We start from the raw sequence: 17,186 nt of genomic DNA on the forward strand, positions 1-17,186 counted from the left end.
TTAAAATTTTAAAATGTACTAGGCTTGTGTTCTTAGGTTTAGGTTTATGAGATTATACTTTTTTAAGATGTGAAAGTAGTAATTAGTTGAGATTTGTGTTTAAAGGTAGAGTTTGGCCTTTTATGTTACAATTGTAGTAAGTGAGCTCCAGAAATTTATCCAAGTGTTAAACTACACACTTCCACCGCCCTATGTTACTCGGACTTGAGTACCTATGCATGTTCGACACGGGTACGTTCCTAAATATCTAACCCGGCTATTTTGTGGAACTTTCTCAATTTTTTGGCTCAAAATGAAGTGTCCAAGTGTTCCACACATGTACGAGTGTCGTTTCTCGATCTTGTTGTTACCGCTTTCTTACAAGCTAAGTGAGGGAGCCCTCAAAAGGCGCCCGAACGTTTATGAAGAAGCTAGTAACAAAAGAACTGTTGGTTGTTTTACCTAGTGATAGCATTTATCGTTTATAAAGATGTTTGATAGAATAAGAAATTGATTGTTTTACCAAAATATTATTGGAATGAGTATCCGAACTCTAAACAATTTCTTAGAATTCGAAGTAGTACTCCACTGAGCTACCAACCCCCTCTTTCAACTATTTCGTAAAAATATGTATGAATGAATTGACACTTGATGAGAAATTTAACCTCTAGGTAAGTAAGAGTCAAACCTTCCCACTAAAATCTCTTGATTCTATTCCTTATCATACTCGACCTGAAAACTTTTTAACTTGATCGACAATGAAACTCTGTAGAAAATGACACTTCCCACCTTCAACAAACGACTATTAACACTGACAACAATTACTGGGTAATTTTGATCAATAATTTTAAGAGCATTAAAGAAAGAAAAGGAAAGGGGATAATACAAGAGAAGCAAAGATACATACCATATAAGTCCACTCAATATGACTTCAAATGCACTCACTATGCTAATTCATGGTACAAAGTCGGCAAGAACAATAGCCGTATTGGTAAAATGCCCTTAGGCTTCCTACATGTCTATACACGAATCTCGACAGCAAATCACAAGCTACTGTAATTTTCTTCCTAAGTAAAAAAAATCAGGAAAATACAAGAAGTCGTTCGAAAGCTATCAAAAGATCCTAATCAAGGCATGGTGAGAAAGTAACTAGTGATCTTTGAGAACAATTTACACGACAAAGACAATGTCGATCAAAAGAGTTGGGATGGAGCAATCAGGAGTTATGTTCTCTGCTACTACTTTGAATAGGCTCTGGTGCACATCTATCCTCACTTGTCTGAGAAGCATTCAGCTTTCGCAAAGATCTATATTGCAAGCGAACACTTTCTCCGCTTCCAATAATTTTGAGTGAATACCTGACACGTTTCAAGAGCATGAATGTAAATATGTTTTGCTTAAGATTCACCAGTATGCAAGAAATTGCAAAAATATACAGTGTATTAAAAATATAGAATATTCTTCTTTAATTTAGAGAAGAATAAAAACAAGAACAGACACTGAGATATCCTTCCCCCGAGCCACCTCCACCTCAGTAGGTGACGAATCATGGCTACAAGTTCCAGTAGAAATTGGTCGCAAACTAGTCATATTTCCCAGCTGAGACACAGCATCTCCTGTGCTCTCCCACACATTACCCTGATCTAAAGAAATTAACGTTTCCAAAGCCCTTGGTCCTGATATACATACTTGATCCTAATGGAAAATAATACAGATGCCCACATGAGACATGACCAAATAATACTAGTAGGCTCTTGATTTTTCTCCCCTGATGGCTCGTATGATGGAAATCAGGGGATACAGACTTGAGAACTATTTATAAGGTAGTTACTATTTTGGATGTTGTATCTCTTCCTTCTCTATATGAGAGGTTTGAGGTCCTAAAGATGAGATAGTAGATCACACAGACTTTTTGAGGAGCTACAATGTAGGGTGAGAACTCCCATGCAAGGATAATTAACATAGTAATGTATAACTCGTGCTGAAATGAGATGGGAAAAAACATAAGAAAATTCTCAGTGCCAAAAGGTTTTGCAAGCATAAATGACAAACTCGAGAGTTTCTCCTTCCAATATTTCAAATACAAGTATATAATTCAATATATCAAGTATTTTAAGCAAATCAACTAAACGTTAATTAATCTTTGGGGGGGAGGGGGAGAAGAACGAAAAACAGACTAACCATCCATTAAGACATTGAGATGTTATTATAGCTTCTTTTCCTACAAATTTATCTGGCGTTCTCCTGTTTCCCTGCACCATTTACACAAACAATTAGCAGATTCATGGAAAAAGTATTCTAAAAGAGAATGTGATCAACAAATAAATTACCTTTATCATCACTTTCTCACTAACAGAAAATGGATACTGAACTCTTTGCAACCCAATATCTGGAGAAATATCCCCATCTTCCTGAAAAAATCATATGTGAACCAGTTACAAGTGTTAAACAATTAAGAGAGCAAGATTCCTCCCACCCTCAAAGTAAAGTATACAAGCAGTATCCCAAGATCCAACAATTTTAAGCCTCAGAGCTGTACCCAATGTCCAAACAATTAGAGAGAGCAAGATTTCCTCAACAACCATAATACCAAGCTAGTCGGGGGATAAGAAGGTACCAAATTTCCAAGAGGAAGTATCCAAGACAAAAGGTGGGGCATATTTTAAGTTAATTCATGAAATCTCATCACAATATAATTCAACTGAAGAGAAAATGAGTAAAAACAATCTTCACCAGTGTTACCTAATTCGCCTTTTGAATTCGCCAATTCGCCCAAAATGAGCCAAAAATGAACCAAAACTGACCATAATTCGCTTTTCTCAATTCGCGATTCGCGGGGGAATTAGGGAATTAGGTAACATTGATCTTCACAGTGAAGAGTAAAACGAAAAAGGTATACTTGGCTACCTGCCCAGACTCTTCATATAGTTCAAGTTTCCATGTAGAATACAAGAAGAAGCCAAATAGAATGCATGCATGACACACTTCAATCATGGCAAAAAGGGGGAAATTAATACATTACTAGTTACTACTCATGTATACATATATAGCAACGGAAACCAGAAAGTATTATTGTCTTCCTTGTCCATATCATAACTCTGGAAATTCGTCAATTGTCATAGTTTGCTCCTATCTTCATTCAAGAATTTGCCCACCTTAGACTATTACTCAAGTCCTGACAGTTGACACTCATATCCCTGTCTAAACAACATAGATATTTCAAGGGTTCTTTCCTGATGTAAATATACCAAAGTCTAAGAGTTATACGACTGTATGAAATTGATTCGAGAAACTTATCAAAGTAGTGAACTTGATCACGTTCTTTCTCTATATGAGCACAGTATCCTACAATTGTCATAACACCTTAAGTTGCAGTCAGCTTTTCTTCTTTTCTTTTCATTAATTTCCTTCAAATTTTGTTGGGTAGGTTCATAAATAAAAGACATGCACATTGGTCACTATCTTGTAGTAGGACAGTAAGAACCAGGGAACATTCAGCTATCATAATATATATACTTGTACACTGTTGAAACTTGAAACAGTAATAGAGAATGTATAGGTGCAGAGGACAAAGATAAAACAGCTAACAGGGTCCAACTAAAGGGAAAGGTAAAACGCAAGTGATATCATTTCCAATAAAGAGTAACTTAGAAGAGCGCATTCTACAAAAGCAAGCAGTATAGCTTTAGTACCTTGTTAATCCTTCTTCCCAAATCTATCTGATCACCAAATTCTTTACGTCGCTTTCGGAGTGCTGCATTATGGAATAGTCGTCGATCATCCTCATGCTTGACAGCTGCCGCTGCAGCTCTTAGAGCTGTACAGAGAATAAAAATAAGAATAAGCAAAACCATTCAGAAACAGAAAAGCGAGAAAGAAATGGCAGTTAGACCATCATTTATAAAGGACAAAAAGGGGTCCTTGAACGAAACGGGATTCTTGTCCAGTTATACCATTACTTCAAAAAACAAAATAAGAAACAAGAAATCAAAAGATAAAAGGAGAGATTATGAGGGGTAGAGCAAAGGCAAGAAAAGCTACAGAGTGAAGATGAAAAGTCAATCAGAAGAACAATACCATGGTTTGGAATCAATGACCGGGTCTCGACTTCTGAATGACAGAGCATGCACCTGGACTGTCAGGCAAATAATCGGCAGTCATAAATTCTATTTGTACGAGAATCACAAACAGCATAGTCAGAGCTCAGAAACACAGCATGTAAAAGATCATTGTCTCAAGAAATTAGAAATTAGAAATTTGAACTGCTGTAGATCCATAGCACAGGTGCCAGTCATATTATCAGGCAAACATATCATAATGTTCATGTATATCACTTGTAGAATATCTTCCATTTCACCAAATAATTTAATTAGCCCATACCCTCAAAACTCAAAAGCAATGATCTCTGCTGAGAGTAGCAATAATACACAATCTGAGCAATTAGAAGAGTGATTCACTGCAATTTAACTGATTGAGTCCCATCCATTGCTCAAGACGTGACCCCCATTCCTCTTACTCTTACACATAAGACGATGTTAACCAGACAGACTAAGATCGTTCTATTACGTTCATTATTCCTCTTACTCCTCTTCCACTGAATATTGATCATTGAAAGACAGGCATAACCTTAGACTAGCAACAGCTTCACATATCAGGAGGAATATAAGAAGCAAGAGATGCTCCGATATAAGAAAGGTGATCGCCCAACATAGAGGTTGAGCATGATTTTGTTTAATTTCTAGGTAGTGTCTGATAAGTCATGCCTTTTCTCCACTTCAAATAATTCAAAAGGAGAAACTTCCAATGGCTCTAAGTTCTATATAGAGCAAAGTCAGCCTCTTCATACTCTTATCTATCTTCTAAAAAACATCAAAAAACAGCAAGTGAAAAGTTTGGGTCCCCCATGCCTTCACAAGAACCAGTAAGAGAGAACTTCCTGATAACAAACTTAAGATTCAATCAGACGACACATAAGAGTAACCGAAGCACCAACAAACCAAAACCTTCCCCTTCGCATCCACTAACAAAAAGACATGCTCAGATTAAATTAACAATATACCAGTACAATCCAGTAAACATTCAAACGCCAAATATATACACATCATCCATGCAGGTGACTAAAAGGATGAATGAAGCAGACTGTGGCCTCTGAATGGAAACACTCAAAACAATGACATGAGAGAAGAATGCCAAGATATTCCAAGGTGTACAGATGGACTCATGGAGCAAAGAATTTCACACCTTGTGTAGTGACTCTCAAAAGTTAGTTTCAATTTATGTAATTGGACAAAATCTAGAGGAAAACAAATCAATGAAGATCCAAACGTAAGAGAAAATACCAAAGTTGAGGAGTTTACATGGAACCCTATTCACATAAATAATTGAGTTTGTTGGGTCATACCAAACGCTTATAGAGTCTCCTACTTCATAATATCTATGTTGATTGAAAGCCAGCAATTTTTGCAGAGACAAAGTGTTACATACAAGTCTCATATAACAATTTCGAAGAATAAATTTGGTAGTGCTTAGATAATACAAAATACATTCAGCATATATAGCATATAAAAGTACGAGTCCTACAAATAACTGCAACCAATTTAAAGGCAGTGACCAAAAATTCTCTGCCTCATTACTCATGTCTGCAAGACAGATTTGCAAAGCAATCCATCAAGAAACCGTGAAGAACATCTTCAAGAACACTATCAATCAAAACCAAGCAAAGATTATCCTACCGATTCAATAACCTTCCTCAGCATGAGACCCCCAAATGAGTGTCCACAAGAGACGACTACAGCATCTTCAAGAAATGCACCACTGCATATCAACCAAGTAGACCAATAAAATTGATTTAGCTCCATACATAATCTTTAAATCTGGAAACAGGATTCAGAAATAAAACATGTTGAAAAAAAGAAAAAAGAATGAAGGAAATATTGAGAGCTCTGGAAAAATGAGCATCCACAGAACAAACAATATTCTACTATCATCCCCATATCCAAGAGACAGTAAACTGCACTTAATATTTATAATGTGTGCTACCATTTGTTCACGTTCTAATCAAATGTCTAACCCTAACATAGTTATATTCACCTTATACTTTATCACTTTAGCAATCCTGGCCAACATAACTTTTAGAGGGCCAATACAAAAGCGACAATAGGGATGAGGATCCATATTGCACCTTCAGCATGAGCAATATGAACTAGAGTTTTTGTTGTTGTCATAGTTATATTTTGACTATGTTCAAAGTCTATGAACATCAGATCATAGAACCTTTACCAAATTTTAAAGCCAAAAACAGATTATGACACAAAAAGCGAGGAACCCTGGACCCCTAATTCGTAAAGAAAATTAAGGTAAACAAAGATACTTCAAAAGAAAGATAAATAGAGAATGAAACAGAAAAAGGGTGGAATAGAACTTACGATAAGGGATCTGAAAGCACACTTCTCAACGATGCTTCCTTGTTGGTATTATTTTGCTCCACCTGAAACCGCACCACACAACATTAGAATACAACAATTTTCATTGACATGAAAAGATTGGCCATAAAGAGGTTTCAAACAGTTTTATTAGGTCTGAGTTTGTGACTAAGAAACATAAACAACTAAAATCTTGCCAGCAGAGCAATGGATTTAAGATATGCTTTCAAATACATGGAAAGCATTGCTGCTGAAGTCATACGATAGTTTTGAAAACAAATACAATTACAGCACAACCATGCAGCCCCATGGTCAATGCACATGAGATTGCGCAACTCAGTCTTGAATTTGTACGACACAACCCGTTTGTTATTTTTTGCTTTGATCCCTAAACTTCGGGATAAAGTCTTTTAAGGCCTAGAAATATTGCATCATGATTGACTTACTTTTATTAACCAGTACTTCCAACTATGCCTCAAAAAGTACTGAAGAAAATCTAAATCCTTAATTACAAAAATATATGTCCTGGCCAATCGTAATTCAGACAAAACGTTCGAATTTGATGGTCAATGGGAATTATAAAAGTCACAAATTACCTTCTTCAGCCTTGTCTCTCACTCAACTAATCCTAAAGGCATAACCTAAAATCACCAAATGAATAACATTTCATTCAAATCCATCACTCCTGGAAGGCATAAAACTCATTATCTCTTCGTTCAATAAACGAACTACATGAGACCAATTGACACAGTAGCGTGCACTACACTCTAGCTGTATTTATGGGCATCCTCACAACATGAAGTCCCTATTTAACTAGTCAATAGTAGACAGCTCTCAAGCTTTCAACTTCACGAAACCAGCCACCAAGTGAAACCAAGCTGCGTCTCAGTTATTCATAAAAGGCTGGTTTCAACTACTGCCATGCACATCCCACTTCCTGCTCTACCAAGCCAAAGCAAGGGAACTAAAATGCATTTCACTTGGTCACATGTGGGAACAGGATTGCAGTTCACCCCTTCTCTTGCCACAAGGCATATACTTTCAACATCTTCCGAAGTTGTATATTTGGAATATAAACTCATATCATCTTATTAGATGAAGACAAATTTACATGTCTCCTACTGGTCTTGTGAAAGTTCCCAAAACAAGTAGAAAGGTGAACATGATAAAGGAGGCTATCTCGTTCTACAAAAACAGAAGTGCGTCAAGCCGGAATTCGAGCACCAAAGAATGGAGGAAGCCCAAAAAATTTCAATGATGAAAAATAAATTTAAAATATAACAAGAACCAAGGCAATAACTCACTGCTGCCCCTAACTTCCTGGTGTCACAAGCTGCTACTAGCAAACAGACACCAGAATCTCCATACTCCATAGACAAGAATTTTTTTTTGTAGAAGCTTGTAACTGAGACTCGCAAAGTTCACAACTGCTCTTTTTCGGCATGCACCAATTTAAACATCTAGGCCAATCACTAATGAAGAGAAACCATCAGAAAGTTCAACCTCAGTTGAATTAAACCGATCATTAATGGGGAAGGGGGTAAAAGCATGTCTATACACAGTTTGCGTCAAATCGCTGGATATCAGGGTCCCTTGTCCATTGATAAGATTCCCATGGAAATGCTAATTCACCAGATAAAGACCTACCGATCTAAAGATGGGCACAGATAATTTGGTAATTCTCCAGTCAATGTCTCATTGAACATGTAACCATTTCTAGACTCGGCTAATCTCTAATGAAGAGAAACCATCAGAAAGTTCATCTTCAGTTGAATCAAACTGATCATTAATGGGGAAGGGGGTAAAAGCATGTCTATACACAGTTTCCGTCAAATCGCCGGATATCAGGATCCCTTGTCCATTGATAAGGTTCCCAAGGAAATGCTAATTCACCAGACAAAGACCTACCGATCTAAAGATGGGCACAGATAATTTGGTAAATCTCCAGTCAATGTCTCAATGAAAATGTAACCATTCCTAGACTCGGACTCTGTGAATAGAAGAAATAGAAACTACGAACTCCAACGCCAATTTCTAGAAAAGAAATATCATGACTTCTCATCAACATTGTAAACTAGGTTCTTCATGCACTTGCTGGACTACAAACTAACAGAATAGACCGCCACATCTTATTACTATATTCCCTGCTCTCTAGAATACTCTGAACTGGATAAGAGTACCATCTTTACACATAGCTTACCAACCAGTAAAACCTAAATAGATCATTGAAGAAAAATCAAATAATACTTCCTCCGTTTTATATTAGTTGCAACATTTCCTTTTACAGGAAGTTTTATATTATTGCAACATTATTTCATTTGGTAATAGGTTCTAACTATCTTTCTACTCATTAGATGAGTCCCTCTTTTAATTTCTCTCTCTCTCCTCTTCACATGCACTCCGTAAATGTGGGCCTCCCCCCATGTTGCACCTAATATCGAACGAAAGAAGTATAATATATGAATATATTACACTACTTGAAATATTAATCCTTGTGAGTTTGGTCACACAACAATTTAAAGCTGCAAAATGGAAAAGTAGCACATACAAGTTATTTGAATTTTCCTCCAATATCTTCTAACTTGGCAAAGCATACTTCTTGTACCAAAGCTTGAGCTGACTGTAGAAAAGACTTACATATGTACTGTCATTGTGATTGCATAAAGCATCTTCTTCTGCAGAGATATCATCCATGAATTGGCTTACTGATATCGGAACATAACTATGAGGAATGACATGACCAGCAGTAGTAATGGGTGAACAGTCCAAAATGGCATTGCTCTGCGGCATAAGCCTAAAGGCTAATGAAGTCCTGAAATGGAACACAAGTAAGCCTTTTTCTTTTCTTTTCAACCCCCTACTTCTTTTCTCAGGAAAAGGGGTCAACTATAGAAAACCACCCTGAAATGTCAAAGCTATACATCAAAATACCTTCCAACACAACCAGCTACAGAGGAGATATCAGGCGCTGCACGGTATGAGGCAGCAGGACGAAGCCCTGCTGTAGCATGACTAAGTGCCTTTCCTGTCAGTAACAAAACAGAACCAGACCCTAATCCACTATCTGCCGGGTACCATCGACCATTGGGGTCACAGACCTATGGAGACAAACAGCTGACGGGGATCATTTGAATACCACGACTTTAAGAGGAGGAAAGCAACAAAATCAAACCTACCAAAGAAGAGTACAATCTAAAAAGAAAGTAACCAAAAGGATAAACACACAAATAGTTGTAAATTTGAAATACTCAAGATATCATGCTGGAGTAAAGAGATCTGAATGCATACATACCTGAAGGCCAGGAGTATCGGACGATATGAGCGTTAACAGTCCCTTCTCAAATTCTCCGTTGACAGATGGTTTGCCTCCTCCAATAGCCCCTTTTCCATTTTGCATAGGAGCAGGAATATAGGTTGCGACGAGCACCGAAGAGGATGCCTCATTGGCGGGCAGTGGGTTATCATCAAGCAGATGGTTAAAAATACTGTTCACAACAAATTACAGCTGTTAAGCAAGAGTAGAAGCCATAAGACGAGTCAAAAAAGGCATAGGGTAGAAGAGCCAAAATATATATGATGGTTACTTAATTACATACTCGCTACGCAGACGGAGGTGCCTTGCAATAGCACACAAAACAGCACGAGCAGCCTTACCCAAGCATCTAAAAGTTTCAGCCATACATGGAGGAGATGAATCGCTATCTTCCAGAGCCCTTCAGACAAAAGCTGATGGAGTGTCAATTTCTCAACTGATAATTAGGGTAGATATGCACAAAATCATAGATCAATGGACATCAATGCATATCCACACGCACAAAAATACCACTAATTGTCCTAACTAATTAGTAAGAGTAACGATAAGATATAAGAACAAAAACAGAAGGCCTCCAACAGGAACCGATACTCCTTGTCCTTCCATCATCCTCAGAATTGACAGCTTGTTTCAGACAATCAATACTGTCCAACTACATATCCAGGACAGCGCTAAAAGAGTAAAAGGCACATTGCCAAAAGCATGAGAGCATGTCTCTGGGAAAAAAGTTCTCTCAAGAAGCATCAAAAATAAAACATAACCCCACAAACCTGTCAAGACACAGGTTACTCTACAAAAGTCTTGGGACATCAACATTTTAATGTATCTGAAAGTATCATTCCCTTGCTTATGCCTCTTACAGGGTGTTTGGTATGTGGGAATATGAGTTTATGGATTAGAGAGTAGGATGGAGAGTAGTTGGTGATTGGGAAATTATAAAGTATTGATATTACCTTGTTTCTTGTGTAGTGGGGATTTGTGGGAATAAATAACAAAGACACAAACCTACCCTACGAACCTTTTTTCCTTTGTTTTCATTAATAGCAAAGTTGTCACCTTGTCCCGATTTCCATCTCTAATACCCCCCCCCCCCCAACAAGGTAATAAAATGATGGGAATAGACCCTTTCTATTAAAAATTTCAGCTACTTTTTTAACCACAACATCATGTCTTTGAGCTAAAGATAACCAAGCATGATGCACTCACAAGCTGCTCTGTTTCACCAAGTGAAGAAGACAATGCCAGACGTAAAGAGGACAACTCTAGCTATCAACTATACCAATGGTGGGGCTTTCTAAATATATAGCAGATAATTGATGCAGGATCCAAATGTCTATAGAAATTCAAGCATCTACTAGTACTCTACTAGAAACTCTACCTACAACAGCTTGGAGATATTCCACCCCCTAGAACTCTACTTCATAAATCAATGTTGCTCAACCGTGGGAAACTCATAGTTCGCAGATAAGGTCCACCCTGGTTCTCTTAGGTCTAAATGACCACATCCCAAGGTCATATTACAATCTCATTCTCAAAGGTCTAATTATGTATGTTATGTTGGAATAGTCAGACGACTTGTTTAGCAACAAACTAAAGCCTAACCCACGATATTACTAAAACACTAAGACGATCCATCCATCAAAAAAACTATGCATAAAAAGTCACATTACATGGTAAGGCCTCAAACCTTACTTGTAAAACAACATAAATCTAGTACAAATGCAGTGGAGGCAAGGTCAGAGAGGTCAAGATGTGCACATTTTTACCACTAGATAGTCCACTAAACTCCAATTTCTCGAAAAAAAATTCTCCACAAAAATCCGTTGTCTTCACTTAAAAATTCTCTTTACAAGGAAATATTGGAACTTAATAGTCGTGAGCATAACTTAATTGTAAGTTACACTTGGCTACCCCTTATTGGCCCTAAACGAAACTTATTTCCAATGAACTTATCGAAATTTGTCTGAACCTATTAGCCCTCTCAACTAAAAGTATCATCACACCTTACTTCCCCTAAAACTAGTACTTCCTCTGTTTCCATTTAATTGTGACACTTTCTATATTAGGAAGTTTCAATTTAATTGTGATACTTTTATTTTGGGTAATAATTTCTCTCTATCTCTCTCCTATCACATGGCGAGTATGGCACCCTTTAATTTTCTTTCTCTATCTCTCTCCTCTCCAAAAAATTACCTAGGAGTCCGTGATTTTAAAAGTGTCACAACTAAATTGAATTGGAGAAAGTATAAATAAGCTCCCAATTTTGAAACCACTATTATGCATCTCAAAAACACCAATTAAGTGCAACAATCCAACAACAGAAAAACGATTACGAATTCAAACATAACAATCACAGCAAATGAGAAAAATGAGCACCCTCAAGAGCAATAGCAAAAATACCTTCCAGCCCTATACATGTACACACCTCTGCTTCCTTTCCCAACATTAACAGCCCTATTCCTGAAATACAACCTCGCTGACTCCAACCCACACCGCATAATAGCAGCATCGTTGCTACCGAGCTCAAGAACCGCAGCATTATGCCTCATTAGAGACCCAGAAAGAGCATCCACAGCCTTCAAGTAGCCCCCACAAGGCGCCCCATCATAGGGCCCAATATCCGAAAGCCGAACCCTCACCGGAAGAACCTCAGATTGGAAAGTAGAAATGGGAACAGCATGATCAGCACCACGGTGGGAGGAAGAAGATGAAGGAAGAGGCGGCACCGAAGCGAGAGGTGAAAGACAGAGTGGAGGTGGCTGATTATGGTGATGATGATGATGAGTTTGCGAATTGTTGTTGTTGTTATTGTTGTTGTTTTGAGAGTGTGAGTGAGACATCATCATCATCATCACCATTAACAACAACAGCAACAACAAGATGATGATAACTACAACTTGAACAACATATGAAGTTCACTCTCATTATTCTGGGGTTTTTTTTTATTTAATAGGGTTTAGGGTTTTGGAGAAATTGGAATGAATTTACAATTAAAGCATAGAAAATCAAGTTTTTTTCAATTCTAAGCTAATATTGGTGAAATCAGCACATATATTATATGAATTAGATACTTACAAACAAGAGGAAGTTGAGAATTGAAGTGGGAAATTGAATTGAGAGGGTTTTTTGCGGAGAAATGTTGTGATTTCTTGCTGCAGTAGTCGAGCAAGAACAAGAGAGTATAGAATGAAAGGAGAGAGAAAAAAAGTGGTGGAAAGTGGGAAATTAGAGCAAATTTTTTGGGTTTTATTCGTCAGAAAATCTGTATATAGAAGTGGCGTAAAGTTGTTTTCAAGATTTTTGTGTTTGTTTGTGTGCACATGGCTAAGTAACCATGGCTTCTTTAGTCATGATCCTCTTAGAGTCTCATGCTCTTAATTAGGTTACGACTTACGACGCATAACAGCATGGTTCTTCATTAGGAGATTCTCCGCACGAGGGGAGTTTCAACCTTATCGTTTATAAGGATTGAATAAAGAGCTGAATGAGTATAATTTTTCATACAAAAGCTAGATTTTATGAGATTATTAACATTGGCAATCCAATCTGCTGCTTTGTTTGCTTCTCGGTAGACATGTCTATTAACAGCTAAATCTTATCTTCTATATGTAGATATATTCTCTAATATTGTTAGTTAGAGTTGACTCCTTCTTCTTTGTTATCTTTTAGATATCTTATCATGTAAACAACTGTATTCCTATTCTTTAGCCTACGAATACTTATCACTCTAGGTTGTTGTAATCTCTGCTTATTTAAGCAACATACTTTACTCAATATAATTCACTTGAAATTATAAACCTTACATGGTATCAGACGAAACCGATCCGCCCACCACCTCTCTCTCTTCTTCCTCCTCAATGGCCAACGAAAATTCGCTCATCCCTAACCCAACTGATCCTACCAGACCGTTTACCATTATTCAAGTTCACAACTCCATCAAACTCACGTCCACCAATTATGTTGCGTGGCAAACCCAACTTCAAGCCACCCTGCTTGCCTATGACCTTTGGAAATTTGTTGATGGCACTCATCCCTCGCCTCCTGCTTCCATTACCGCCGATGATGGCACCTCCATCCCCAATCTCGCTACCCTTCCATGGTTCCGTCAAGACCGTCTCGTCTTTGGCGCCATTATTAGAACCCTTTCTCAAGACATTGTCCCTCTTGTGTCTCAAACCGCCACCTCTGAAGAGGCTTGGAGAGTTCTCTCCAAAACCTATGCCAACCCCTCCTGTGGTCACCTTAAACAAATTAAAACCAAACTTAACCAAATCTCCCACACCACTCAATCAATCACTGCCTATATGCAAGCCATTAAACAATGTACCGATCGTCTCGCCGCCATGGGAAAACATATGGATCATGAAGATGTCATTGATAAAGTCCTGCTCGGCCTTGACTACGAGCAATACAAATCTGTTATTGATGCGGTTAACGCACGCGACACTCCCATCTCCTTTGATGAACTCCGTGAGAAGCTCATCAACAAGGAAGCCACGCACGACTTCCCTACAACCTGCTCCTCTCACCTTCCCGACCTCCGTTAATGTCGCGCACTATCGTGGTCGTCTGCCTTCTCTCTCTGCGGCACCACGACAACCCAAGCCCTACCTTGGCAAATGCTAATGGTGTCGTGAGCAAGGCCACTCCCTCAGCCACTGTGCTCTCTTCAAAAATAAGCACCCCACCATTGTCGTGCCTCCCCTGACTCACTTTCGGTCTACACCCTCGATCTGGGTCATCCTCTTCGAAGCCACCTCCCCAAGCTCACATGGATACTGCTTCCTCGTCGAACCCCTCTGCATGGCTTCTCGACAGCGATGCCACGCACCATGTTACCAATAACCTAGCCAACTTGTCTCTTCATGCACCCTACGATGGCACGGAAGAGCTCATTATTGGCGACGGCTCCACCCTTCCGATCCACAACACAGGTAGTTTTAAAGTTAATACATGTTCTACAACTTTCATTTTTTCTAACGTATTACATGTTCCGTCCATCTCTCGTAACATCCTCTCCATCTCTCAATTTTGTCGAGAAAACCGCACCTCCATTGAATTCTTACCATCCTGTTTTTGTGTTAAGGGGCTTTTGCAAGGGGGATCTTCTTCTTCAAGGACCAACTAGAGCTGCCATTTATGAATGGCATCCTTCCCCTCCTCAAGCTTTCACCGGCATGACCCTTCCTCGTAGCGACTGGCATCACAAATTAGGACATCCTTCTTCTTCAGTTCTTAGGACTTTAAATTCGCATTATGATTTGTCAATTCCTCTATTTGAAATATCACATTGTAATGCTTGCAATATCAATAAAAGTCACAAGCTACCTTTTTTTACTTCTAAAATCTCGTCTCATCAACCACTAGATGTTATTTTCTCTGATGTATGGACCTCTCCGATCTACTCTATTGACAATCTTAAATATTACGTTATTTTTGTCGATCACTACACTAAGTACACTTGGTTCTATCCAATTAAACACAAATATGATGTCTTTGATGCTTTCAAACGTTTTAAGGCTCTCGTTGAAAACTACTTTAATCTGAAAATTAAACACTTCTTTTCTGACAATGGCGGTGAGTTCATCAAGTTGACTCATTTTCTCACTTCGCATGGAATTTCCCATCTCACCTCCCCTCCCCATACCCCTGAACATAGTGGTTATGCGGAGCGCCGTCATCGACATCTTGTTGAAACGGGGCTCTCGTTACTCTCTCATGCTCATCTCCCGTCTAAGTTTTGGTCTCATGCTCTCGCCACGGCTTCCTACTTAATCAATAGGCTGCCCACTCCTACTCTCGGCTATACTTCTCCGTATCAAAAATTGTTTGGCCTAGCCCCCAATTACTCCAAATTACGCAACTTTGGTTGTCTGTGTTATCCTTGGTTAAAACCGTACACCACTCATAAACTCGACTCAAAATCTCTTCCCTGCATCTTTTTAGGTTACTCCTTCACTCAAAGTGCCTATCACTGTTTTGACCCCTCCACTACTCGTGTCTATACGTCAAGGCATGTGCATTTTGTAGAACATGTATTTCCTTATACTAACTTGTGCAGGTTTGCTGAGTCTCCCTCTTCTAGCTGCCTTCATGAATGGACAACCATCAATGTGCCGGTTCTCATTTCCTCGGCAACCTCCACCACACCACCACAAACTCCCCCCACCTCTCCCATGCCTCGCTCACCCTCACCACCCTCTCCATCATCTTCTCCACCACCCACCTCACCCGTCCATGCTCCCTCTCGGACCATGGTCACTCGCCTCCAAAATAATATCATCAAACCAAACCCCAAGTATGCCCATACGACTACTGTGTCCCTCCCCCTTGTGAGCCCACAAATATCACTCAAGCCCTCAAAAGCCCTGGCGTGCCGCCATGGCCGCTGAATTTGATGCCCTTGTGAGAAACCGCACATGGGATCTTGTTCCCCGTCAACCCGCGCACAATCTCGTTGGAAACAAATGGGTTTTTCACATAAAATATCAGTCCACCGGTGACATTAAACGGTTTAAGGCCCGTCTCGTCGCCAAAGGTTTTCATCAACGCCCCGGTATCGACTTCTCCGAAACATTCAGCCCGGTAATTAAACCCACTACGGTTCGGCTTATCCTCTCCTTTGCCGTGACCTGTGGTTGGACACTACGGCAGCTCGACATCAATAATGCCTTCCTCCAAGGCACTCTTTGTGAAGATGTTTACATGGCTCAACCCCCTGGTTTTGTTGATCCGACTAAACCCACTCATGTTTGCAAGCTCCGTAAGGCTATTTATGGCCTTAAACAGGAGCCCCGTGCTTGGTACACTGAGCTCAAAAATTACTTACTCTCCTTTGGGTTCATTAACTCCATTGCTGACTCTTCATTGTTCATTTACAATCATCGTGGCGTCATCCTCTACTTACTAGTGTATGTCGACGATATTATCATCACTGGACCATCACCAAATGCTCTCCACAGCTTTATTGCCTCTCTTGCGGCTCGTTTTTCCTTGAAAGATTTGGGTCCCCTGTCTTACTTCCTTGGCGTGGAAGTTGTCCCTAATGCTCATGGTCTCTTCCTCACTCAACGGAAATACATTGGTGACTTGCTTGCTCTTGCAAATATGGTTAATGCTAAGCCGGTCACGACTCCCATGATTCAGCACCCCCCCTTGACACTTGATGCTGGGAGCCCTATTTCAAACGTTACTGAATAACGCGCACTTGTGGGTGTCCTGCAGTACCTTTCTCTCAAGCGGCTCGACGTCGCTTTTGCGGTAAATAAATTATCTCAGTTCATGCATCGTCCCTCCGACGTGCATTGGGTCGCTCTTCGTCATCTACTTCGCTATTTAAATGGAACACTTGATCATGGTCTCATGGTTTATCGTGACTCTCCACTCACCTTGCATGCGTTTACAGACAAGGATTGGGCTGGGGATCATGATACGTTTGTATCCACAACCGGGTTTGTGGTTTATCTTGGTCG

General features: G+C 39.4%; 1 protein-coding gene across 2 annotated transcripts; it reads right to left on the reverse strand.

Moving 5' to 3' along the window:
- Window positions 1-869: 869 nt before the first annotated feature.
- Window positions 870-13,053, reverse strand: LOC104902626 (hypothetical protein). 2 transcript variants are annotated; one of them, XM_010690467.4, is made up of 12 exons: window positions 12,115-13,053; window positions 9,998-10,114; window positions 9,694-9,886; window positions 9,333-9,499; window positions 9,039-9,213; window positions 6,405-6,466; window positions 5,712-5,793; window positions 4,057-4,114; window positions 3,672-3,796; window positions 2,310-2,390; window positions 2,161-2,231; window positions 870-1,337 (listed from the first exon to the last, which is right to left on the reverse strand). In XM_010690467.4, exons 1-12 carry the CDS (start codon window positions 12,570-12,572, stop codon window positions 1,196-1,198), a joined length of 1,731 nt encoding a protein of 576 aa, XP_010688769.2. In that variant the 5' UTR covers window positions 12,573-13,053; the 3' UTR covers window positions 870-1,195. The 2 variants fall into 2 exon arrangements, with proteins under 2 accessions (XP_010688769.2, XP_010688770.2); XM_010690468.3 differs by having other exon boundaries at window positions 9,998-10,127; window positions 12,115-12,254.
- Window positions 13,054-17,186: the final 4,133 nt, after the last annotated feature.

The sequence above is a fragment of the Beta vulgaris genome, chromosome 9, assembly GCF_026745355.1.
Source record: "Beta vulgaris subsp. vulgaris cultivar EL10 chromosome 9, EL10.2, whole genome shotgun sequence".
Classification (NCBI taxonomy): Eukaryota; Viridiplantae; Streptophyta; class Magnoliopsida; order Caryophyllales; family Amaranthaceae; genus Beta; species Beta vulgaris.

Excerpts from the sequence above, each read along its gene's own strand:
- LOC104902626 (XM_010690467.4), bottom strand. The coding sequence starts at position 12,572 with ATGGTGATGATGATGATGATGTCTCACTCACACTCTCAAAACAACAAC. Across the intron at positions 9,887-9,997 it reads CACCTCCGTCTGCGTAGCGA|TATTTTTAACCATCTGCTTG; the intron begins GTATGTAATTAA and ends TGTTGTGAACAG. Across the intron at positions 6,467-9,038 it reads ATCACAATGACAGTACATAT|GTGGAGCAAAATAATACCAA; the intron begins GTAAGTCTTTTC and ends GTGCGGTTTCAG.